The 26,431-nt window shown below is 44.3% G+C and overlaps 1 protein-coding gene across 2 annotated transcripts in view; it reads left to right on the forward strand.

Annotated features, from left to right (window-relative positions):
* The window catches only part of MAP2K6 (mitogen-activated protein kinase kinase 6), a 152,056-nt gene that overhangs the window by 73,776 nt on the left and 51,849 nt on the right, over positions 1-26,431 (forward strand). For both annotated transcript variants that reach the window (XM_073559978.1, XM_073559972.1), the window contains exons 5-7: positions 2,505-2,624; positions 4,401-4,517; positions 17,912-17,963. In XM_073559978.1, the coding sequence (XP_073416079.1) occupies positions 2,505-2,624; positions 4,401-4,517; positions 17,912-17,963 (289 nt within the window). The remainder of the gene's footprint in view (positions 1-2,504; positions 2,625-4,400; positions 4,518-17,911; positions 17,964-26,431) is intronic.

Genomic DNA, 26,431 nt, shown 5'->3' on the forward strand with positions numbered 1-26,431 from the left:
AATACCAAGACAGATTGGTATTAAAACCAGACCCTGCCTACCTGCCAAAAGTGGCAACAAAATACCATAGATCTCAGGAGATACTCCTCCCAACCTTCTATAAAAATCCCTCTACCCCGGAAGAGCAGAAGTTCCATACTCTGGACGTCAAAAGAACTGTCCTAAAATATATTGAGAGGTCCAACAGTTGGAGGCAGAGTAGGGCCCTATTTGTTTCATTTCAGGGCTGTAAGAAGGGGTATGGAGTCACGAAGAGCACCATTTCCCGGTGGATCAGAGAGGCCATTCGTTTAGCCTACTCCGCAAAAAACGAAGATCCTCCAGGGAACATCAGGGCGCATTCCACCAGGGCAATGGCAACTTCTTGGGCGGAAAAGGGAGATGTTCCGATTGAAACTATATGTAAGGCGGCAGTTTGGTCATCCCCTTCTACCTTCTATAACCACTATAGACTTGATCTTTCATCAACCTCTGACTTAAGCTTTGGCAGGACTGTCCTTGGCACGGTGGTCCCACCCAGGTGATGGTCTCTGGAATCTCTCCAGTGGGTGCTGTTGTGGCGAAGAGTAAAAAGCCGGATAACTTACCGGTAATGCTCTTTTAATGAGTCCACGACAGCACCCGCTCACTTCCCTCCCTAAAGATATCAATAGTTAAAGTATATCAACCAAATAATGGATAAGAAAGATGTTAAAATAAGAGAACATTGCCTAATCCTTGGCGGTCCTTCTGGTACTCTGAAACGTAAAACTGAGGAGGAAAGGCGGACCGCCCCTTTTATCTTTCCTGTAGGGTTTCCTGTTCCAAATGGGCGGATCCGATACCTCCAGTGGGTGCTGTCGTGGACTCATTAAGAGCATTACCGGTAAGTAATCCGGCTTTTCTCACACATGACAGTTCAGTCTTTAGAAATAGGATTCAATAAAAATGTTTACCAACCTGAAGATCCTGCCTGTTCAGAAGTGTTTCTTTGGTCATCTTCATCACCGCACTTCTCATGATGTTGCCTCATTCACGCCACCAGGCCTTGCATCTCTTTGTTGCATCGTTTGCATTTTGCACGCATGCCTGCCTTACCGATAGGCGAAGGAGCTTCATTAAAATATTCCCAAACTGGGTCTCTTTTACGGCCTGCTGCCATTATAAGGAAAGAATGTAATAAACCTCAGATCGTACCCCCAAACAGATCCAGACTTGTCTGTCTGTGGCGTAAAGCGAGCGTCTGTGATAATATAGGAGAGAAACTGCCCACTAATCCTACAGAAACCTCTGGAAGAACATGGCATTGTGAATGTTACACATATACAGCCTTTATTCTACTGAGTTAAACAACTCAGCTTTATCTCATGATGGAAGAACCTTTGGATGGTAAAATATTTTCCTCAAAAAGCAGTTTATTGAAAAAAATCCGATTTAAATAAAAAAAAATCCGATTTAAATCAAAAAAATCCGATTTTTTTTTTTTATTTTTTTTTAAAAAAAACATTGATTTTTATCCACCCTGCGCACCGTATCTCTTGTTTCATACTTAAAGGGGAAGTACAGATTCCACCCTGTTGTTCTGTGTTCCTTCCTTACCAGGGTCTGTTCCGATCGTCTTTGAGCATCATTCTTTTTCCCTCTTCAGGTAGTGTTGGTTCTTGCTTGTTTCATATTTTTATTGGTTTTCTACTTGGCAAAAAACTAAGCTTCAGCAGGCGGTATAGCTCACTGGCCAAAGCCAACACCTTATTTTTACTCAGTGGCAGGGCCTATACCCACATTTACTGTGTCCCCCAATGTATTCAATAAGAAAGGGATTTAACTGCAAGTACAAAAAGTGTATATTTTTTAATATAATTTGCTGCTTCCAAATAATTAATAGCTTGAATAAATTTGGTTCGTATTGTTTTTTGAGACTCTTAACCTTTTTTTTTGGTCTGGTGAGCGGTCATTGCAATTCTGGCTTTTAACAATATATCTATTTTTTTTAGGGTGTTCACAAAATGGGTTTATTTTATGATAGGCCAGACGTTCACGCTTGCAACAATACAGAATATTTATAATTATATGATGACAGGCAGGCCCAGGGACTCGAACATATTAATCGATCAAGCTGAAAACACTGTGAGCACCCAGTCATGCGGGATAGAACCTTATCCAAGCATGTTCGCTCCTCACATATAGATGTGTAATATATAGGTTTTTTTTACTTCTTCACATGGCGATTTTGACCTGCAGGACTTCATAACAGCAGCAAGATGGCGGCAAAGGGGTCCTTTAGTAGTACCCCGGGTGTGATCGTAACCCATTGGCACCTCCCCGGATTGTATTTGTAAACCTGCACCACCCATTTAACATAAATCTGTAGAGGTAGACTGGTTTCTTGGAATATAACGTACTGCTTGTGAAAAAGGTTATTGGCTTGTCCATTTCTTAAAGGGGCATTCTAGTTCTGTAAATGAACCCCTTCTGGTTTAGGAGCTGCTCTCTTCCCTCACCTAACTCTGTTCTCTCCTCTGCAGCGTATCCGGGCCACCGTGAACAGCCAGGAACATAAGAGACTTCTGATGGATCTGGATATATCTATGCGCACAGTAGACTGTGATTTCACGGTCACGTTTTATGGAGCGTTATTTAGAGAGGTATGACTCCGGAATTAAGATGATTTAAAGAGGTTTTATATATATATATATATATATATATATATATATATATATATATATATAATATATATTTATTTTTGCGCCTCTGTTGCAAAGATTGAAGTACGATATTTTGGCATGCTCGTAGTGAAAACTTTAATGTCAAACACTTGGACTTAGGGGGAATCTGGCTGCAGGCTTTTGCTAATCTGAGGACAGCATAATATAGAGCAACAGAGCCTTATTCCAAGAATGTGTCAATTATTAAGCTGTGAGTTGTAGATGCAATACAATCACTGTTTTACCAGCAAGGAATTATCACTTCTGGACTAGGTGTCACATGCAGGCCAGTCATGCTAGTCTGTGTAGCCCCCACCCCCACCTCTGATTTTCAGCTCTCTGACCATGCACAGTGTACACAGGAAGCTGCCAATCAGTGGGGTGTGGGGATTATACACAGCTCAGCTTTCATAGCGCTGCTACATTTACAACCGTGAAAACAGGGTTTTTATCAAAATCTGACCCAGAAGAGTTCAGTAAGTGATAAACCCTAAATGAAGGTCAATGGACACAGGTGGCTGAACTGAAGGAATTGCTTAATCAGCCATTTACCGTGACTATAAAATTACAAGCTGAGGATTTAACTCCTGGCATTTTCATAAGGGAGTGGAAGAACTTGCTATTTTGCCTGTCCCAAAGAGGAGGTTTACTCGCAGATGGCATTTCTGCTTCAATGAAATGGAGAGAAACACAGCTATTGGAAAATTAAAATTTTTCTGGCATCTGTTTATGTGGACCCAAGTCATCTTATACTGCTTGATGATCAACAGCTTATTAAAGGAAAAGAAGCTCTGACTGAGGTAGCAGTTAGGAAGAGTGGCCTACAGGAGGACTGCCAGGCACAAGAGGACTTGGGTCCTGCCAGTGCTACAGCTGCCATATCTTCATCCTCAACAGATGAGGAGTTTGACTTTGACAAGTATTTGGATTGCCACAAGGAAAAAGCTTTCACTCCGTCTCCTATAGCAAGAAGACTGACCATATTTCAGCAAAATGTTTCACTTGCTCTTAAAGAAATAGAAAAATTCAACCGTTCATCAAAACTGACTGCATGAGGCAATTCCTTTATACCCGGAAATTGTTAGAGATGTTGCCCATGTGGTCACTGCTTTGCCTCCAACCCAAGTTAGTGTAGAGAGGTTGTTCTCTGGCCTTAAAATTATTAGGTCAGATGTGAGGTCATCTATGAAGGAGGATCTGATGGAGGCAATTCTATTTCTTAGAACAAATTCATAGACTGCACAAATGTTATTTAGTTAGTTATTTATGTTTTTGTTGAAAACTGTTTCTTGCCACTATATGTAATTGATATTACATAGTGTATTACATATTTACAATTTATTACAGTTTTTTGTGTTCTAAAGTTGTATTCCAATAAATATATATTATGTTCTATCTAAATATCTTGATTATTGTTATCATAAAAATGATGTTCACATTGTACAACAATAAATTTTTCACTTAAATATAAGCAATATATGTTGGAGTCGGAGTCGTGGACTCAGTCGGTGTAAGGGTTTGGCTTACCGACTCCACAGCCCTGGTTAGATGGGCTGTTTAGCAGTACATTGAGTTGATCTAGGGAGCGGCCTGTTCTTCATGGTCACCTATCTACATGGGTATTTGATTGCCATCTCTCCCAGTGTCGAGACCCCGAATTCTTCATGTTCATCATATATCTGTGAGAAATTTTAGATATTCCTTCTGTGTTTGTAGGGAGATGTTTGGATCTGCATGGAACTGATGGACACGTCACTGGACAAATTCTACAAGAACGTGATAGACAAAGGCATGACCATCCCGGAGGATATCCTGGGCAAAATAGCAGTTTCCGTAAGTGGCCAAATCCATTTGAATGGAGCTAGTCTGTTCCTGTAGTTTCTTGGGTAATGACGAGAGGGTCAGGCTGGTGTTGTGTTACCGATCCTCAACCTGTGCCACACACAGCTCTTATTTCCATTCGGCCAGTCACTGATCTATAAGGGATCCTCCTACGCTTACAGTTTAGCCACTTTAGTATGTGCAATTTTTACAGTCATAGCAATTCTCTTTATTTTCTATTTTGTTTTTTTAAGCTGTCAATAGGATTTGTTTTGCATGTTTTTATTTTAACTATTTCTTCAAACTAATCACACCTGAAACCAGATAAAAAGGGGAGAATTTGAACCCACAACCCCAGTACCGTAATTGTCACTAAGCTCCAAACCTGTGGGAAAAGGTGTGTGCCGTGGAGGAGACCACTTCAAGTGCTACCATGATCTCAGCATGATAGATATATATATATATAGATAGATAGATAGATAGATAGATAGATAGATATATAGATAGAGATATATAGAGAGAGAGAGATATTGAACCGATTTTACACTCGGGTGGCGAGCATTTTTATTCGTATATTTCAGCGTATTCGCACATACCGTGTCTACAATAAAATGGTGCCACAGGTTGCGGTATGCGCACGTGCTGACTCCAACGCCATTTAACTGAATAAATGTACTACATCGTCAACATAGCACGTGCCCCCTCATCACCATCTATTGTATTATTTCTAAACACTGTTTTTCGGTGATTCCTTTGTATCCCCGTTCATTATGCACCCACACACACAAATGATACGCCATTTGAAAGGTAAACTTGCCCCCTTCAGCAAGAAAATAGCCAGACAAACCACACATCCACGATTTGGTCACAAAATACAGTTTCAAAATTAATTTTCATAAACCTGCAGTAAGGAAAAATGGCCTGCAGGTGACACCACAGTACCCCAAAGCACACTACCATAAAGCTGCTTACAGACATCACAAGCAAATCCAAATATTTGCCTTGGGGGTTTTCCAGCTTGCCGAACTGCTTGCCCAGCCTATTTTAGCCAAATTGGAGGATTGTCCACTTCACTGCAGGTGAGGCACATATGCAAACACATTTGTAAACATGCACTGCCTATTGAATTGCACACTTACTCCGTTCATACTCTACCCACACAAACAAATGATACACCATTTGAAAAGTCAAATTACCTGCAGGTGGCAGCACACTACCACAAAGCTGCTTACAGACATCACAAACAAATCCAAACATTTGCCTTGGGGTCTTTCCAGCTTGCTCGAGTTCTTGCCCAGCATATTTCAGGCACATTGGAGGATTACACATTTTACTACAGGTGAGTCACATATGCAAATACCTTTGTATAAATGCACTGCTTTTTCGGTGATTACTTCACCCCACACACAAATGGTGAGTCACATATGCAAACACATTTGTAAACATGCACTGCTTTTTCACTGATTACTTCGCCCCACACACAAATGTGACACCATTTGAAAAGTAAAATTGCTCCCTTCAGCAAGAAGAGAGCCATCATCTCATGAAATAGAATTACATTTGACCAGCTAGCTTTTTCTGAAATTGCCTGCGCCCCCGACGACCAATGTGTGAAAATTTCGCATGGGCCAAGCGAGTTATTCCTATGGTTATTTTCTCCAGTAAAAGTGACTTGGAAATATGATTGTCCAGTTCAATACGATTATAACAATTCAAAACCTTGCAGGTTTTTTTTTTACGTAAGTGGTGAAAAAAATATATAAAATTTGTGTGTTTTTCTTTCTAAAATTAAAAATTAGCTCGTTCCCGTTTTTCAATGCCGTTACTTATCTATATATTTATAAAACTCAAAATCTGTAGTAGCCCGCTCTATACAAATCCACAGGTCTCGCCCGATGTGGGTGAAATTTGGCACACCCCCTCTACACCCACAGGAGCAAAATACTGCACATGTTACATCTCGCTAGCTTCCCCCTTCATGAGATTGGAGCCCCCGAAGTTAGGCCCTGTACATATAATGGAGAAATGTGAAGGTGAAAGTAAAAGTGCTGAGGGGAAAACAATAGTTGTGGCTGACAGATGTATTATAGTGATGGCGCCAAAGAGTCGCTGCTGAAGGGGCCGCACCACCACACACAACACACAAACATCACACAGACAGCACACATACACCAACCTACAATCGCAACACCACACAAACACCAGACCACTCGACACACACAACACAAACACCACCACACAAATACCACATGCACACCACACACGCACGCACGCAAACACACTCAGATGGATGCACCCTACACACACGGACGAACATTACGGAGCAGCATTATTGGTCAGGTGAAAAATGTCTCATAGTAAGATTGTCTTATTGCTTACTATACAGGGAGCTTTCATCACTGAAGCTGCTGAGGTAAAGTGAAAGCTGAGCTCTGATTGGTTGCTATGGCCAACTAGACAAGTCTGCCTGCAAGGTGGTTTTCATTACCGAGATGTGAGCTCCTTCAGGTCATAGTAATACTGTGTGAGGGCTGCTCTGTATTTACTATTCATCCTATTACATCTCATAGGTGAATACTAAAGGGTCATAATACTATTTAACATTTTCTGCGAGTTAAGCCACGTGTATTCTACTAGTTAAATATAATTTTTTATTATTTTTAGCTTAGGAAGCTGTGCGAGGACTGATTTTTTTTTGCATGGTAAACTGACGTTTTTATTTCTGTTTTGGGCTATATACCATGCTTTGATCACTCCTTATCTCATTTCATTGTGGTGTTGTGGCAATCAAAACCCTGCAATTCAGCATTTCAATATATATATTTTTTTATCATGCAGATTGGGGTAATTAATCTTATAGTTTCACAAATCTGACTTTTCTGAACACGTTGATGCCAAAGATTGTGTATTTTTAATTTTACGTTTACATTTTTTCCTCTTTATTGTTAACTGGGAAGAGAGAGGGGAAAAAAAAAAAAAAAAAAATATATATATATATATATATATATATATATATATATATATATATATAAAAAAGATATATATATCGGGAGGGCGGTAATGTCACGATGGGGGGCAGGCTTTGCAGCGATGAGAATTTTCCCCCCCCCCATGTGCTCTCCCACCTATCCACTCTCTCTTTCCCCATGTGCTGACTTCTCCCGTTTGTGCTCTCTTCTTTGACCTGTCTACCCCATGTGCTATCCCCCTTGTCTGCTGTCTCTCTCCTTCCTGTGCTGTGTTCGCCCCTCATGTGCTGTCCTGTTTGAGCTGTCTCCCCCCTCTGCTCTGTCTCTCTCACCCCTGTGTCTGACCGTGTACAGAACATACCAAAGCTCCTGGGCAGGGGAGGAAGCAAAAGACAATACTTACATTACAGCAGGGGATCGCAGAGGATACATTTTGTGAGGTAAAATATTGTTTAAAAGCAGTCAGTGAAATGTTACCTCACAAAATGAATCCTCTATGATCTCCTGCTGTAATGTCAGTATTGTCTTTTGCTTCCTCCACGGCCCAGGAGATGTGTTATGCTCCGTACACGGTCAGACACAGACAATTATTAAAATTAACTTTTGTTCGTGGGAAAACCCCTTTAATGTGACCAGCTTCCTCTACCTGTAGACATGTTGCGCATCTGCCGCCGGGATCAGCCGAATGATAAACTGCACCTGCGCGGAATTCGTGCAGGCGCAGTGCGACGGTGTTCCGCTGGTGGTACCGCGCAAGAGTCTGCATGAGTGTGAGGTGCGTAGGTCTATAGTGTGTGTGTGTGTGTGTGTGTGTGGTGCGACGGTGTTCCGCTGGTGGTACCGCGCAATAGGTTGGTACCAGAGGCAGTTTCCATATTGAGACACCCACCACTTGGGTGTCTCAATATGGCGGTCGGAGAACTCCCTCCGCTTGGAATTCTGGGATACAGTGACATCTGGACAGAACAGGAAATGAAAACATTACAAGGCAAATTATATATATATATATATTATAAAATATATGTGTGTGTGTATATATGTATATACACCACCGTTTCAAATTTTGGGGTCACCCAGACAATGTTGTGTTTTCCATGAAAACTGGTGGTACCGCGCAAGAGTCTGCATGAGTGTGAGGTGCGTACGGTCTATAGAGTGTGTGGTGCGACGGTGTTCCGCTGGTGGTACCGCGCAATAGGTTGGTACCAGAGGCAGTTTCCATATTGAGACACCCACCACTTGGGTGTCTCAATATGGCGGTCGGAGAACTCCCTCCGCTTGGAATTCTGGGATACAGTGACATCTGGACAGAACAGGAAATGAAAACATTACAAGGCAAATGAGGCACGTTCCTTTAAAATTTCACGGGGTTTATTACTCCATAAACCAGAGACAGCACATAAACAGTCCTTAGCTGGGCTGTGTTCCCTCAGGTCCTGTGCACACAGGTCAGGGCAATGTCCAGAGCAGCGCTCTATCTGCAGCCGCAGACACAGGAAGGCTTCTCCTTCCTTGGAACACAGACCACTCTCTGTAGTGTCGCACCTGGACACATGGAAGTCTGTCCACACTCTGCCAGACTTCCTCACATGTGCCAAACACCTTAATTACATAGCCCTGTAACCACACCCATAGGTGAGGTATGGATCACATGAGCTGGTCACATGGTCAGGACTTCACCACAGGTCCTGAACATACACATATCTTCAGGCAAAACGGAGTACATTCCGCACCCAGTGCACTAAATGACATCTTTAGTGCTCATGTACACTATAGGCAAAATACTCCGGGTTGCATCGCAGGGAGCATCCCTCCATGTGACATATCTCCCATTAACCACGCGATCACCTGTCACACCACATATCCCCCTCCTCTGCCTAAAGCCGTGGGGCTTGGCACTTTCTATTACTCGACCAGAGATCCTTCTCGGTCGTCTCTGCCAGTCAAATCGTCTATCAAAGTCAGGCCCTGCTAGTGAACTCTTCAGTAGGCGTCCCTTATCCGACTCTGTCTTGTTCTTTGATAAAGATGGGCCCACGTCAGACCACCCGCATCCCTGGCGGTCAGTATGGTGTTGCGACTCCCTTGCCCCCATACCTCTTGTCTGGACTGACTCTTTGTCACCACGTCTTCTACAGGGTCTCCTGCCTAGGTCACTCAGCTCTGAGCTAACTGAGGCATCACTACTTCCTCTTCCATCAGGCCACCTACTGTCCTCTCTCTGCTGGCCATTTCTCCTAAGGTCTATAAGGTCCCGAGAGCAGCCCTTCCATTTATCTCTATGTACTCTCTTATCTCCATCTTTAGGACTTCCAGTCTTAAGTGAACCTCTTTGCCTTTCTATACCGCGAGTTGAAGGAGGCGGCCATCTTCTTTCCATTTCCTCCAGCTCTCTACTGATCTGCTTCCTCTCAAGTCTTAGCTGCTCTACTTCTTTCAGGTATGACACGCGATACTCCAGGAGCATCCGGATATTCCCAAGGCTCTCCATGGACCCGACAACGAGGAATGGAACCATCCCATCTTCACCCTTGTCCTGGGTTTCGTCATTAGCCGGAATCCTCACTCTCATCACGCCAGACCTGTTCACCATGTCCTGCATCACTTTCCCAAACCTTCCGATGACTTTCCTCACCAGACCTCCGGGCACTTGAATGATGTCTTCTGCAATGCCCTGCTGACTTTGAACTTTCCTCGCACACTCTAGACATCGAGCGGCTTCTTTTTTTCCCAACAGGATCATCTGCCTTGTGCGGAGGCATTGTAGATGCATATCCCTCAGGATAGTAACCCGCTTCCTTGAGACTTCCTTAGATGACAGTATGACCAGCTGCTTCGTCTCTGGTGCCCAGATCACACTACATGCTTCTATAGCCTTCCTAAAGGCCTCATGCACACCTTCCTCAGCACAGGCTTCCTGCATGTCTTCTGGTACATCAATTACAACCTTGAAGGTCGTGGACTTGCTCTCATCCTGAACAGATGGCTCTGGGTTCCCTACGGACACTTCCCTCAAGATATCTGTCACGATTGGATGACTGTCTTGTGCAGCCCTTGGCTCACCATCTTCCTGAGATTTACAGTCTTCAGGACCCTTTTCCAAGATGGGCTTTGGCAGTTCTGCCTTGCTATCAGGCGGGCACGGCTGCTGTACGTCTTCGCCCATCCACTTCTCCCATAGAAGACCTTTTCCTACTCCACTGAGTTCTTGCAGAACTTTATCTCGCTCCTCTGCCAGGTAGCGACGCTCATCCTCTCTCCTGAGAATCTCCTGTTGATACTTCTCTTGGGCCTCTCTGAGCACCTCAATATCTTCCAACAGGGTCTTGTTCATGGTTTTACACGCTGACAGGTGACCTCTGAGCTCAGAGACTTCCTTCTCCAGCTCATCCACTCTGTGCTCAGTCACTTGTCTCAGTGCTTTGCCTGCCAAGAGCTCGGACTCTAGGTGGTGCAACCGCTCCACCTGCGCGGAGTTAGCGACTTCCAGACTCGCCACCTTCAGACACTCCCTCGCCAGCTGCTGACACATCTCTTCGCGCCCTTGCTCCAAGTCTCGTAGGTGCGCTTCTACCTGGTGCAAACTGTCATTACACTGGATTCGTGCTTCTGTCTGACAAACACTGTCTTCAGCCCTAGTGGTTGCTACTGGCAATAACATATTACAGTCACGCCTGGTACCTGTGTCACACCCCACCGCATGGGAAATGTTCATGTTGCTCTCTGTTCGGGTGTCAGGTCCACTCTTTTTAATTACCACACCACTATCAGTCTCTCTCTGGTACCCGTCAGGTGACATCATGTCCGTAAGTGGGGCCGACGCACTGTTCTCTCTGGTCATGTTTAACTTAGGCCTGTCAACTTTAGGAGGCGGACTTTTCACACCATTACCTCCCATACACATTATATCAACAGACACTTCTCCTTTTGTCCACCAGTCCCACAGGGCTTCTAAGTCCCGCCCTATTACCATAGTATAGTGTAAGTCTGGGTCTACTGTCACTACATGGTACGTGGAACTCTCAGTCGTGTCAATGTAGAGGTATGCTGTCAAAAGTTCTTTATCGTCCCCACCAAAGCCATTCACTCTCGTCACCGTCCCAGGCGACACAGAACGTCCAGGAGTGGTTTTTAGCACAGATACCGGACTCCCAGGGTCTAACAATCCCATCACCCGTTCTCCATCCAGCCAGAAGGGGCACTGTAGTGTTGGTTCACTGACCGAGCTACTCACAGTCGTCTCATCTCCCAGCCCACCATCCGTCATGTCACGAGACGTCAGGTCCGTAAGTTGGGCAGATGTCCTTCTCCTTCCGGTCAGTTCTACCTCTGACCTGTCTACGTCAGGAGCCGTCACTATCTTAGTGTCCGCTGGCCCCACAGTCGAAGCATCTCCATCGTCCGACCAAACGTCATCAAACAAAACAAAGTCCCGGCCCCTCTCCCAGGCATAGACTAAGTCCCGTGGTAACCCTCCCCCTTGGTACTCACCACCTTTGGTCCCCTCAAACACTACTCTGTCTACTGCATAGTTCACCGTGACCCCGTGTTTACAGCGAACCCTGACGTTTTTCTCGGACAGAGAGAAAGTGAGAGGAGTTCCTGTCAGAGTCACCGGATTCTCTGATTCCAGCCGACCAAAGGCTCCTTCCCGGTGCAGCATCACTGTACACATCTGTGGCCCGTCATTACTACCTGGAAAGGATATTCCACATTCTGAAAAAGACCTGCACATACACTGCGGTACTCCAGACGTACCTACTGAGTCACCCAGTGCTGTCACTTCTTCAAACTTGGCCCCTTTCTGGACCACCACCCCGCTTTGGGTTGCCGCCCCCTCCCGGGACTCCACCCCATTTTGGGTTACCACCCCAATTTGGGCCACCGCCCCCTTTTGGGACTCCACCCCTTTACGGGCTACCACCCCGATTTGGGCCACCGCCCCCTTTTGGGACTCCACCCCTTTACGGGCTACCTCCCCGATTTGGGCCACCGCCCCCTTTTGGGACTCCACCCCTTTTCGGGATCTCCCCATGTCTGTCCTGCAGAACCTCTTAGGCCACAGTTCACACAGTACAGTTTTTTTTTCTTTTCCCTTCAGGCTGGTACTGGCCCTTTAAGCACGACACCACTTCTTTCTGGCACTGCCTCAGCTCCTGCCGTCGCTCACAAGCAGCTGCTGGTGTCTCTGCAGCTCCTGCTGCGTCGTCTTCGTGGACCCGCCGATCCACCGGAAGCTACTTGTCGCCCTCAAAAGAAAATAAAAAACCACAAAAGCGCGCCCATAGGGCCTTACCAGTGCAGGTATAATGGGTATAAGGACATAATACAGGGTACTCACCCTTAATAGTTGTGTAAAGCCACAACTACTGTATCCGCTTAGTCACATGCAATAAAGCTGCAGCAGGATGGTGTAGACAGACAGCGTCTGCTACCAATGCTCAAATAGGAGATCCCAAAAAGAAAAAACATCAGGTCCCCGCGCTGCGAGACCTTCGTGAGCGTACTGAGCCACAGCAAGCACTTTCAGGATTTTTTTTTTTTTTTTTTGCAGAGAAGCGAGGAAAAGGGAAAAAAAAACACAAGCACAGTCTCTCACTGACTCTGGTCAGTGCAACACGGATTCCTGTCCGTTACCTGCTGGTGTCAGCCACACAGGTTCTCGGGTACCTTTTCTCCTCATAGGCATCCCACAAATCTCCATACAGTCATTTCCTCTGACCTCGGTCAGTATTACTCACGATTTTCCATACCATCTGTGCTCCTGGGAATCGCTGCCCGCAGTCTGTCACCAATTGTAAGGATTCGGACTCGCTTAGGTGCAGCGGGAGTCAAACATGAGGCACGTTCCTTTAAAATTTCACAGGGTTTATTACTCCATAAACCAGAGACAGCACATAAACAGTCCTTAGCTGGGCTGTGTTCCCTCAGGTCCTGTGCACACAGGTCAGGGCAATGTCCAGAGCAGCGCTCTATCTGCAGCCGCAGACACAGGAAGGCTTCTCCTTCCTTGGAACACAGACCACTCTCTGTAGTGTCGCACCTGGACACATGGAAGTCTGTCCACACTCTGCCAGACTTCCTCACATGTGCCAAACACCTTAATTACATAGCCCTGTAACCACACCCATAGGTGAGGTATGGATCACATGAGCTGGTCACATGGTCAGGACTTCACCACAGGTCCTGAACATACACATATCTTCAGGCAAAACGGAGTACATTCCGCACCCAGTGCACTAAATGACATCTTTAGTGCTCATGTACACTATAGGCAAAATACTCCGGGTTGCATCGCAGGGAGCATCCCTCCATGTGACATATCTCCCATTAACCACGCGATCACCTGTCACACCACAGTATATACACCACCGTTTCAAATTTTGGGGTCACCCAGACAATGTGTTTTCCATGAAAACTCTTACTTTTATTAATCAAATGAGTTGCCAAATGAATTTAAAATCTAGTCCAGACATCGATAAGGTTCGAAAAAAAGATTATTATTTGAAATAATAATTTTCTCCTTCAAACTTTGCTTTCATCAAACAAAGAATGCTTCCTTTGCAGCAATTCCAGCATTGCAGGCCTTTGGCATTCTAGCAGTTACCGTATTTTTCGGATTGTAAGACGCACTTTTGTTTCCCCCAAATTGTGGGGGAAATAGGGGTGCGTCTTACAATCGTATAGTGCAAAAAACTGGGGGAGAAATTTTGTGGTGGCGGCTGCTGCTGAGCTGCCTCGTACAAGGCAGGGTCTCCGGTGGGGCAATGCAGCAGGCCTGGAGCTCGGGGTATCGATCCGGTTAAACGGCGGTGCGCGGGCGGCATAGTGCACTGGCGGCGCCATGACACTTCCGGGAACAGGCTGTAAGTTTCCGGTTTCCGATGGAATACCGGTATCACAGCCTGTGTCTGCAGGACTACAAGAAAATGGCCGCCGAACCGGCACATGCGCAGATGGAGCTCTGTCACTGCAGCAACAGGAGGCTCCGCTGCACACGGAGACCTAAAGCAGAGGAGGGAGAGAAGCGTGTTTCTCCTCCTCCTTGTTTGCAGTGATGGATATTGATTGGTGGAGGGAACTGTTGCTGAGCTGCCTCCACCAATCAGGTATCTATCCCTGCAAAATGTATAGTAGCAATTTCTTTTACCACAGTGCACACATTATTCCGAGATCCTTGGGAGAGGTGAGGCAGTGCACACATTGAAGGGAAGTACAACCCCCATCATCTTTCAGAATACCGTATACTCTATCAATGGATGTATTCTGATGGATGATGGGGTTGTAGCCATATTTTGGTGTAAATAGGGATAGTGCCCAAAGTGTTTATTGCAACTGTGACTACCACCTCCCTCATCTTTCAGAATACGCCCATGTATACAGTACATAGGTGTATTCCTATGGATGAGGGGGGTGGTAGTCACAATATATGGTACTACACACACCACACACTGTATTGTGATTCACAGATCCCTATAATAGTGCGTCATCCACAGATCCCCATAACAGTGCGTCATCCACAGATCCCCATAACAGTGCGTCATCCACAGATCCCCATAACAGTGCGTCATCCACAGATCCCCATAACAGTGCGTCATCCACAGATCCCCATAACAGTGCGTCATCCACAGATCCCCATAACAGTGCGTCATCCACAGATCCCCATAACAGTGCGTCATCCACAGATCCCCATAACAGTGCGTCATCCACAGATCCCCATAACAGTGCGTCATCCACAGATCCCCATAACAGTGCGTCATCCACAGATCCCCATAACAGTGCGTCATCCACAGATCCCCATAACAGTGCGTCATCCACAGATCCCCATAACAGTGCGTCATCCACAGATCCCCATAACAGTGCGTCATCCACAGATCCCCATAACAGTGCGTCATCCACAGATCCCCATAACAGTGCGTCATCCACAGATCCCCATAACAGTGCGTCATCCACAGATCCCCATAACAGTGCGTCATCCACAGATCCCCATAACAGTGCGTCATCCACAGATCCCCATAACAGTGCGTCATCCACAGATCCCCATAACAGTGCGTCATCCACAGATCCCCATAACAGTGCGTCATCCACAGATCCCCCATAGCAGTGCGTCATCCACAGATCCCCCATAGCAGTGCATCACCACAGATCCCCCATAGTAGTGCATCACCACAGATCACCCATAGCAGTGTATCACCACAAGGTTTTTGCACATTATTTGACTCAAAATATTTTTTTTCTTATTTTCCTCCTCTAAAACCTGGGTGCGTCTTATAATCAGGTGCGTCTTATAAAGCGAAAAATACGGTAATTTGCTGAGGTAATCTGGAGAAATTTAACCCCATGCTTCCAGAAGCCCCTCCCACAAGATGGTTTGGCTTGATGGGCATTTTTTGTGTACCATACAGTCAAGCTGCTCCCACAACAGCTCAATGGGGTTGAGATCTGGTGACTGCGCTGGCCACTCCATTAAAGATAGAATACCAGCTGCCTGCTTCTTCCCTAAATAGTTTTTGCATAATTTGGAGGTGTGCTTTGGGTCATTGACCTGTTGTAGGATGAAATTGCCTCCAATCAAACGCTGTCCACAGAGGGTATGGCATGGGGTTGGAAAATGGAGTGATAGCCTTCCTTATTCTAAATCCTTTTTACCTTGTACAAATCTCCCACTTTACCAGCACCAAAGCAACCCCAGACAATCACATTACCTCCACCATGCTTGACAGATGGCGTCAGGCACTCTTCCAGCATCTTTTCAGTGTGTGCGATCCAAACACTTCAAACTTGGATTTGTCTGTCCGTAACACTTTTTTCCAATCTTCCTCTGTACAATGTCTGTGTTCTTTTGCCCATATTAATCTTTTCCTTTTATTAGCCAGTCTCAGATATGGCTTTTCCTTTGCCACTCTGCCCTGAAGGCCAGCATCCCGGAGTCGCCTCTTCACTGTAGACCAGGGTTCCCCAACTCCAGTCCTCAAGGCCCACCAACAGGTCATGTTCTCAGGATTTCCTTAGTATTGCCCAGGTGATAATTGCATCACATGTACAATACAAGAGAATTCCTGAAAACATGACCTGTTGGTGGGCTTTGAGGACTGGAGTTGGGGAACCCTGCTGTAGACATTGACAGTGACGTTTTGCGTGTACTATTTAATGAAGCTGCCAGTTGAGGACCTGTGAGGAGTCGATTTCTTAAACTACAGACTCTAATGTACTTGTCTTGTTGCTCAGTTGTGCAGCGAGGCCTCCCACTTCTCTTTCTACTCTGGTTAGAGCCTGTTTGTGCTCTCCGCTGAAGGGAGTAGTACACGCCGTTGTAGGAAATCTTCAGTTTCTTGGCAATTTTTCGCATGGAATAGCCTTCATTTCTAAGAATACGAATAAACTGTCGAGTTTCACATGAAAGCTCTTTTTTTTCTGGCAATTTTGAGAGTTTAATGTAACCAACAAATGTAATGCTTCAGATTCTCAACCAGCTCAAAGGAAGGTCAGGTTTATAGCTTCTCAAATCAGCCAAACTGTTTTCAGCTGTGCTAACATACTTGCACAAGGGTTTTCATGGGTATTCTAACCAACCATTAGCCTTCTTACACAGTTAGAAAACACAAAGTACGATAAGAACACTGGAGTGATGGTTGTTGGAAATGGGCCTCTATACACCTGTGAACTTATTGCATTACAAACCAGACGTTTGCAGCTAGAATACACATTTACCACATTAACAATGTATAGAGTGTATTTCTGAATCATTTAATGTTGGCTTCATGAAAAAAAACTTGGGGAACTTGAACCTGCAATCGTCTGTTTGCTTCTATTTTATACCACAGCATCGCTGTATGTACTAAAAATGAATGTCCTCTATGGTGTTCACCCACAGGCTGGGCATATCATAATGGACACATGGGTGTTCAGTTGCCCCCCATCTTTCATAGCAACCCAGCAGCTTAAAGAAGCTGTCAGCGATTTGACAACATCGTTTAAGAGGTCAACGGCAGTGATCGGTGGGCTTGCCAACAGCTGCTGTTAAAGGCACGTGTCATCTATATAATATAGCTGGCTTCTCCTGTTTGTGGAGCAGTCTCTGATTCAATAGTACCTAGATGGCAGTGATGGTGGAAGGGGTCACTAAGCAGTAGGGCAGGGCTTTGGATGATGTGGCAGCTCATCAGCAGAGGGAGTTGGAGGACGTGATGGCTTGTCACAGCATCCAGGGCCCTCCTCCTGAACACTCCCTTCCCTGTCACTGCCATCTTGGTACTCCAGTGAAGCCCCATAGCTACACTGCTCGCATCAGCCATATTGGTGCTTCTGATTGATGGGAAGGGAACTAAGGCGCATGTCACTTTCACATGATGGCCTCTTCAGTGCCAGTGCTCGTCTTCATTAGTGTAACAAGACACGCTTTTATTAATCTTTCATTCCTTTTTTTTCTCCCTACAGATCGTTCGAGCGTTGGAGCATCTACACAGTAAACTCTCTGTGATCCATAGAGGTAAGTCGCCCTTCTAGAATAATTTTGCAGATTTTTTTTTTTTTTTTTTAGCATTCTGCAATTTTCTAATAGATTTAGATTCTAAGGCCGGTTTCACATTTGCGCTTTATAGCGCAGTGACGGCCTGCACACGGCCGCCGCTAAGCCCTGCCCCCTGCCGGCTCCCTGCCCGCCCCTTCCGGTCATGGCTGCCTACTAGCGCAAATGGACGCTTGCGATCTGCGCAGCCTATCTTTAGCATAGGGTGCGCAGATCGTGCGCTGGCCGTGCGCTAGCAGGATTTTGCCGTGCGCTGCGCACTTTTGAAGGTGCGCCGTGCGCGCCGAAATGCAACATGGTGCGTTCGGCGCACATGGGCGCACCTTCAAAAGTACGCAGCGCACGGCAAAATCCTGCTAGCGCACGATCTGCGCACCCTATGCTAAAGATAGGGTGCGCAGATCGCAAGCGTCCATGTGCGCTAGTAGGCGGCGATGACCGGCAGGGGGCGGGGCTTAGCAGCGGCCGTGCGCAGGCCGTCGCTGCGCTATAAAGCGCAAATGTGAAACCGGCCTAACAAAGTAAAAAAGGGTTACTTGGTAGATGTTCTCATGACCACTTCCTGACTGAGCGCTCGCCTCCTTTCACCTTTTTGTAAAGCTTTTGTATAGATCCACGTAAGTGCTCACAGCTATTTGCTGCCATTTTAGGTAGGTAGAGCTTAGCATGATGTCCAAGCCTGTAAAAGGCAGGCGCTCAAACAGGTGGTAGAGGAGCCGTCTCCACAGCTGCCCGCAGACAAGTTTTCTGCAGATTTTGTTGACTTTACCTTAAAGTGGTGAGTGATGATGGGAGTTGTTGTTCTTATAAGACCTCAGTATGAATAGAGCCGGAAAAGAAAAAGATGGCGTCGGGATCCCTTTAAGAGAATTAAAAGGGAATTTATTGGTCCTCTGAACAAAGTTAGGAGGGAATTTCACTTGTAGAGTCGCTCCCTGCTGGTCACTCTCCATCTACTGATATGAAAATCTGATTAATAAGGCCGTGTCTCCATGTCCCCATTATGCTAATCTGGGACAGACCGGCTGCAAGGACTTGCTGCCTGACAACCCAACATTGAGGATGAGCTTTTTAATATCATAAATACGCATGTGTATATACACACCCAGCTATACATATATATTTATATTATACACGTTCAGATATATGCACATACATAAATACACACACACACACACACACTCCTACATCCTTTAACTCATGTGTATTATATCCGAATGTGTGTGATATAAATATATACATATGTGTGTATAAATTAGCACTCACCCATTTGATGGACCTGTAGAAGTGCTAGTGAAATGTGTAATGGTCGTTGTCCACCATGTCTCATGGTTTGTTTTTTTTCTGCGTTTGCAATATTACCACTACTGCACTTAATGATATTGTCCAGGATATTAAGAAAATAAAAATGGACTGATTTACCTGCAGACCGGGTGAGTGCTGACATTCCTTCTCCTTGAAGGCTTAATGTATGTTTTAGATCTTTCACCACCATGAAAAGCTGCGTGCATTAGGTGGTGAAATAGCTATTTGGGTCATTCAGACACTATAAAAGGCTTCAGAAATTGAAGACCACTGCTAAATTTTCAGTTTGTCTGATTTTTCTCTTTATAGGTATAGTTTTGAGTAAAATGTAAATTGCTCTTTTAGTCTATAATCTACTGACAACATGTCTTCGAGTTTCCAAGCATTAAATTTTATGTAACAACCCTGCTGGCAACGCTGCATGGCCTCCCATCCCCCACCTGCCTTACACACTAACTTGCTCACTACTCTGGGCCATGCTGTGTTTTCTGTTCTGTGCCTGCTCCTTGCTGTGAAACCTCATGTCTCCTGCTTGCTGGCTTCATGCTTCCTGGCTGTTTGCTTAGGGAGGTGGCCCTAGCACTTCGTGTTTCTTATAGGGTCAGTGTGCACCTCCCTAAGGTGTCCCCATCCAATTGCCAAGAGGCCTCAGGTACTTAGGGCATCCGCGCCCATTGGAGGATGCCTGAGCAACGATTTCTCTCAGTCATTGCCTTGCTGCTGAGTTGCCAGGTCCTGTCTCTGTTTTCTGCCTTCTCGGGGGGCTGCATTCCCAGACCTTTTAGTGTGCTATATGTGTCTTGTGTTCCCTCCTCCCTGAGGGTTGTATACTCATGCCTGAATCCTTGTCCTTCATTTGTTTCCGTGTCCATCCTTGTCTGTACTGTGTCCTATTCCTGTACCTTATCCCACACCTGACCTTGTCTGAACTGAGTCCTTTACCTGTGTCTGTTTGTATCCCTGTCTGCTGCCTTTCCTATCCCACTGTGTGTTTCCCAGGGCTGTGGAGTCGGTAAGCCAAACCTGCGACTCCGACTCCTCAATTTCCCTTACACCGACTCCCACATATATTGCTTATATTTAAGTGAAAAATTTATTGTAGTACAATGTGAACATCATTTTTATGATACAATCAAGATATTTAGATAGAACATAATATATTTTTTGGAATACAACTTTAGAACACAAAAAACTGTAATAAATTGTAAATATGTAATACACTATGTAATATACATATACACACACATACAGGGGTTGGACAAAATAATGGAAACACCTAACATTTTGGCATCATAATCTTCGAAAATGTTATAAACATGCAAACCGTGACATATGGTAATGTTTTGTAGTTGATTATTTGTGATATGTGTATGTAAATTAACTGTTTGTTTTGCAGAATTGTAGGAACATTGATGAGAACCTGATACCAATGGCAGACCTCTCGGATTTTCAAAGAGGCCAAATTGTTGGTGCTCGTATGGCAGGCGCTAGTGTAGCAGAAAGTGCCCGAATGCTTGGCGTGCCAAGAGGTACTGTCTACAAAGTAATGACTGCGTTTGAAAGAGAAGGAAAAATGTCCGCAGCAAAGCACAGGTCCGGCCGAAAGTTGAAGTTGACTGAGAGAGACCGTCGGACTCTAATGTGTGTTGTGAGAGAGGATCGCAAGACCACGGCTCCGAAAATCACTGCTGAGCTCATTGAACACCTACAGAACCCAGTTTCCACGAAAACTGTTCATCAGGAGCTGCACAAATCTGCTCTCAATGACAAATGTTTCCAAGCGTTTAGAGTGGTGTAGAAACCTCCAGAATTGGTCCCTCGAGCAGTGGAAACGTGATATTCTCAGACTAATCATTGTTTACCCTATTTCCGGCCGAGTGTACGTTTGGAGACAACCGAAAGAAGCATTCCATCCAGGCTGCCTTCTCCCAACTGTAAAACATGGCTGAGGTTCTGTGATTATCTGGGGTGCTATTTCGTGGAGATCCGCCGGGCCAATGATATCCCTTCATGGAAGAATTAACAGCCGCGATTATTTAGGCATTTTGGGCGACCAAGTGCATCCTATGGTTCAAGCACTGTTCCCGGAGGGGAACGCCATCTTTCAGGATGATAATGCACCAATTCATACAGCTAGAATCGTTAAAGCATGGCACGAGGAACATTCCAATGAAGTTGAGCATCTCATCTGGCCCCCACAATCCCCAGACCTCAACATTATTGAGCATTTATGGTTGAATTTAGAGATTCAAGTTAGACGTCTACTTCCGACGGCATCGTCGCTCAAAGAACTGGAGGGTGTTTTAACTGAAGAATGGGCTAAAATTCGTTTGGAAACAATTCACACCTTGTATGAATCCATACCTCGGTGAATTGAGGCTGTAATCGCCACAAAAGGTTGACCTACACCATATTAAACTAACTTTTGTTGATGTTTCCAGGTGTTTCGGTTATTTTGTCCAACCCCTATATACACTCACTGGCCACTTTATTAGGTACACCATGCTAGTAAGGGGTTGGACCCCCTTTTGCCTTCAGAACTGCCTCAATTCTTCGTGGCAGAGATTCAACAAGGTGCTGGAAGCATTCCTCAGAGATTTTGGACCATATTGACATGATGGCATCACACAGTTGGCGCAGATTTGTCGGCTGCACATCCCTGATGCGAATCTCCCGTTCCACCACATCCCAAAGATGCTCTATTGGATTGAGATCTGGTGACTGAGGAGGCCATTTGAGTACAGTAAACTCATTGTCATGTTCAAGAAACCAATCTGAGATGATTCGAGCTTTATGACATGGCGCATTATCCTGCTGAAAGTAGCCATCAGATGTTGGGTACATTGTGGTCATAAAGGGATGGACATGGTCAGCAACAATACTCAGGTAGGCTGTGGCGTTGCAACGATGCTCAATTGGTACCAAGGGGCCCAAAGAGTGCCCAGAAAAAATTCCCCACACCATGACACCACCACCACCAGCCTGAACCGTTGATACAAGGCAGGATGGATCCATGCTTTCATGTTGTTTACGCCAAATTCTGACCCTACCATCCGAATGTCGCAGCAGAAATCGAGACTCATCAGACCAGGCAACGTTTTTCCAATCTTCTACTGTCCAATTTCGATGAGCTTGTGCAAATTGTAGCCTCAGTTTCCTGTTCTTAGCTGAGAGGAGTGGTACCCAGTGTGGTCTTCTGCTGCTGTAGCCCATCTGCCTCAAAGTTCGACGCACTGTGCGTTCAGAGATGCTCTTCTGCCTACCTTGGTTGTAACGGGTGGCAATTTGAGTCACTGTTGCCTTTCTATCAGCTCGAACCAGTCTGCCCATTCTCCTCTGACCTCTGGCATCAACATGGCATTTCCGGCCACAGAACTGCCGCTCACTGGATTTTTTTTCTTTTTCGGACCATTCTCTGTAAACCCTAGAGATGGTTGTGCGTGAAAATCCCAGTAGATCAGCAGTTTCTGAAATTCTCAGACCAGCCCTTCTGGCACCAACAATCATGCCACGTTCAAAGGCACTCAAATCACCTTTCTTCCCCATACTGATGCTCGGTTTGAACTGCAGGAGATTGTCTTGACCATGTCTACATGCCTAAATGCACTGAGTTGCCGCCATGTGATTGGCTGATTAGAAATTAAGTCTTAACACACAGTTGGACAGGTGTACCTAATAAAGTGGCCAGTGAGTGTATATTCACTATGTAATAAACTATGTAAGTGGCAAAAAACAGTTTTCAACAAAAACATACTAAATAACATTTGTGCAGTCTATGAATTTGTTCTAAGAAATAGAATTGCCTCCATCAGATCCTCCTTCATAGATTACCTCAAATCTGACCTAATAATTTTAAGGCCATAGAACAACCTCTCTACACTAACTTGGGTTGGAGGCAAAGCCGTAACCACATGGGCAACATCTCTAACAATTTCCGGGTATAAAGGAATGTTTGCGCCTGACAGTCCTCCTGTAGGCCACTCATCCTAACTGCTATCTCAGTCAGAACTTCTTTTCCTTTAGAGATCCACCATCTGGTAGCTCAACTGAAGCCCCAAAAACATATAAGCAATAAGCATAAAGCCAAAAGTGCTAAAAAATCATGTTTTATTAATTATCCAATATAAAAATATTTGCATAGATAGAAAAGAGTACAGGAACAAAAAGAAGGTGACATACTAACTCCTCAAAGTTTACACATATTGCTGCATGGCAAGTGACATGGCACTCACAAAACTAATTGACACAAAAAAAGTTGTAAGCCTGAATGATTAAAATATCCCAGAGTGCATATTGCTTTGCAACCACAGTAGCTCAGTATAGCCACCCATGATTTTTTAGCACTTTTGGCTTTATGCTTATATGTTTTTGGGGCTTCAATTGAGCTACCAGATGGTGGATATCTGTTGTAATTTTTGAGCTAATTTTAGCAGTTGAATGATTTACTACTTTTCCTTTAGTAAGCTGTTGATCATCAAGCAGTGTACGATGACTTGGGTCCACAAAAAGTGCTGCCAGAAAAAAATTATTTTCCAATAGCTGTGTCTCTCTCCGTTTGATTGAAGCAGAAATGCCATCTGCAATTAAACCTCCTCCTTGGGACAGGCAAAATGGCAAGTTATTCCACTCCCTTATGAAAATGCCAGGAGTTAAATCCTCAGCTTGTAGTTTTTAGTCACGGTAAATGGGTGATTAAGCAATTCCTTCAATTCAGCCACCTGTGTCCATTGACCTTCATTTAGGGTTACCTGAGGGTTCTCCATATCTATAAGAAACGGTTTTATTTCAAGCAATCGCTCAATCATTAAATAAGTGCTGCCCCACCGAGTGGCTTGATCGACAATTGCTTCTTTCCCAGCACGTCTCTTCAAGATGGAATCAATTTTCGGGGTTCTGGCGGCAATAACCAATTTCCTCGCTCTTCCAGTCAGATTTCCAGCATGTCCCTCTTGCAGACTATCTCTTATTGCCAGCTGCAGCGTGTGCACAACACAGCGCATGTGATGAATATGAAAGTTTTGAAGCAGCTTCAACAAGATCATCTATTTCTACAGTATAATTTTGCTGTTCTTCTGTTGTAATATCTGTTTGTTCCCCAGTTACATGAACAGTACTGTGGCCTTCCATCTCAAACATACTGAATCCTAAATTTTCTTCTAGCTGTTGTTCATTATTCTCATTCATCAGTGTAATTGTACTTATGTTTGAAGCATTGTCCGTTACCATAGCAAGAACCTGTTCTTTTTTTGAGTTCGTAATCTTGCAGAACTTTGTCCACTAAGACCTGGAGAAACTGGCTGCTGTGATGAGCTTTAATATCTTTTACTGCCAGCGTGTTGGTAACAATTTGTTTGTTGTCACAAACATCGAACATTGATGTCAAAATAGTTCACTCTGTGACTTGTGCAGGCATCCATTTTAAGAAACATGAAGCGTCTTTTGAGACTCTTTTTAAGATCTTCCTTTTGTTTAAGGGCTTCTTCAATCACTAATTTTCTAATACTTTCTCTTTCCAAAGAAACACCAAGTTTGCGGGCCATTTCTCCATTAAGAGCTGTAAAAGCTGGCCGTGCAAATAATGATAATGGTACACCGTCCTTCACAACAAGCTGTATGAGCTGCCTTTTAAACATATCTGCTGTCATTGTTACAGTAACTGTCACTTACAAAATATCTTGTTAATGATGTTTGAGATGCTCATTCCTCCTCCTTTGCTTGGCAGGAAGTGCTGGGCGCTGGTTTCTAGGTGCTGCTGTTATCTTTCTCAGTCACAGCTTTGAAAACTTCTGGGTGGAAGCGTTGTAAATGTCTTTTTAGATTTGAAGCTCTTGTAGGGGCATTTTTATCACTGCCTGAGTATGCACTGATTTTAGCATCACACCATTTGTTTTCCTCTGGGTCACTTGTCGTCATACATTGAAATGCTCAAATACAGCTGACTTCATGGGGAGCTTCTTGGACATTTTGTAATCATGTAAATTCACTCTCAAAATAATTTTGTCCTATAAAATAATGTATATTATAATTCCAGCAAGAACAGGGAACCATGTACAGTGGGGAAAATAAGGATTTGATACACTGACAATTTTGCAAGTTTTCCCACCTACAAAGAATGGAGAGGTCTGCAATTGTACACTTCACCTGCGAGAGACAGACTAAAAAAAATACAGAAAATCACATTGTATGATTTAAATAATATGCATTTTATTGAATGAAATACGTATTTGATACAATAGAAAAACAGAACTTAATATTTGGTACAGAAACCTTTGTTTGCAATTACAGAGGTCAGACCTTTCCTGTAGATTCTGTTTTTCTCAGTTGAAGTGTACCTATGATTAAAAATTTCAGACCTCTCCTTTCTTTGTAGGTGGGAATCAACAGTGTGTCAAATATATACTTTGCCCTTTCTATAATTTTAGATAGAAATAAAATAAACTTTGCATAAATGAATAGTACAGATGACAAATATACAGTTTGTAAAATATGTTATTAGATAGCTTTACTTTGAATTTCCAAGGCTTTTCTTAGGGTACAGCTCACTAAATGCTTCACAGTCTATGAAGAGGGAGGGAGCAAGTTTGTTGTGTATCATACTCCAGGTACAAAAAAACTGATATAACAGAGCTAATAACTTGATGTTTTGTCTTCTATACCCTATACAAGTCCTCATATAAGTCCTCATCAATCCTGTTGCTGTATTTTCCCTGTATATTGTATGTATATTGTATAAAAGCTAGCTTCCCTAAAGTATATGCGCTCAAAGAAAAAACAAACAAGCATACAGAGAGAGATTACAGTATCCTGGACTATTGATTTATGCACAGTTTATTGAAAGTTTAAATATGCTTTAAGAAGTAATTACCTTAATCTTGTTATCCTGTTCACTCTAGCAATTCTTCTGAGATGTGTGCAGGCCTTCTTTATGAATGTGTTTACTTTGTACCCTTGTCTGTAGGGGAGAAGCTTCACTGGTGCTGGAGTGCATCACTGACTTATCTCAGCTAAGTCAAAGCTAGATCCTCAGGCTACACTCACACCATGGGCGTAGCCAGGATCAAAACTAGGGGGGGGGGGGAGAATCTCATACTGTTCCGCAGAAACTCATACTGCACACCTCAGCT

The sequence above is a fragment of the Dendrobates tinctorius genome, unplaced genomic scaffold (assembly GCF_039654945.1).
Source record: "Dendrobates tinctorius isolate UK_male_01 unplaced genomic scaffold, ASM3965494v1 ptg000014l, whole genome shotgun sequence".
Classification (NCBI taxonomy): Eukaryota; Metazoa; Chordata; class Amphibia; order Anura; family Dendrobatidae; genus Dendrobates; species Dendrobates tinctorius.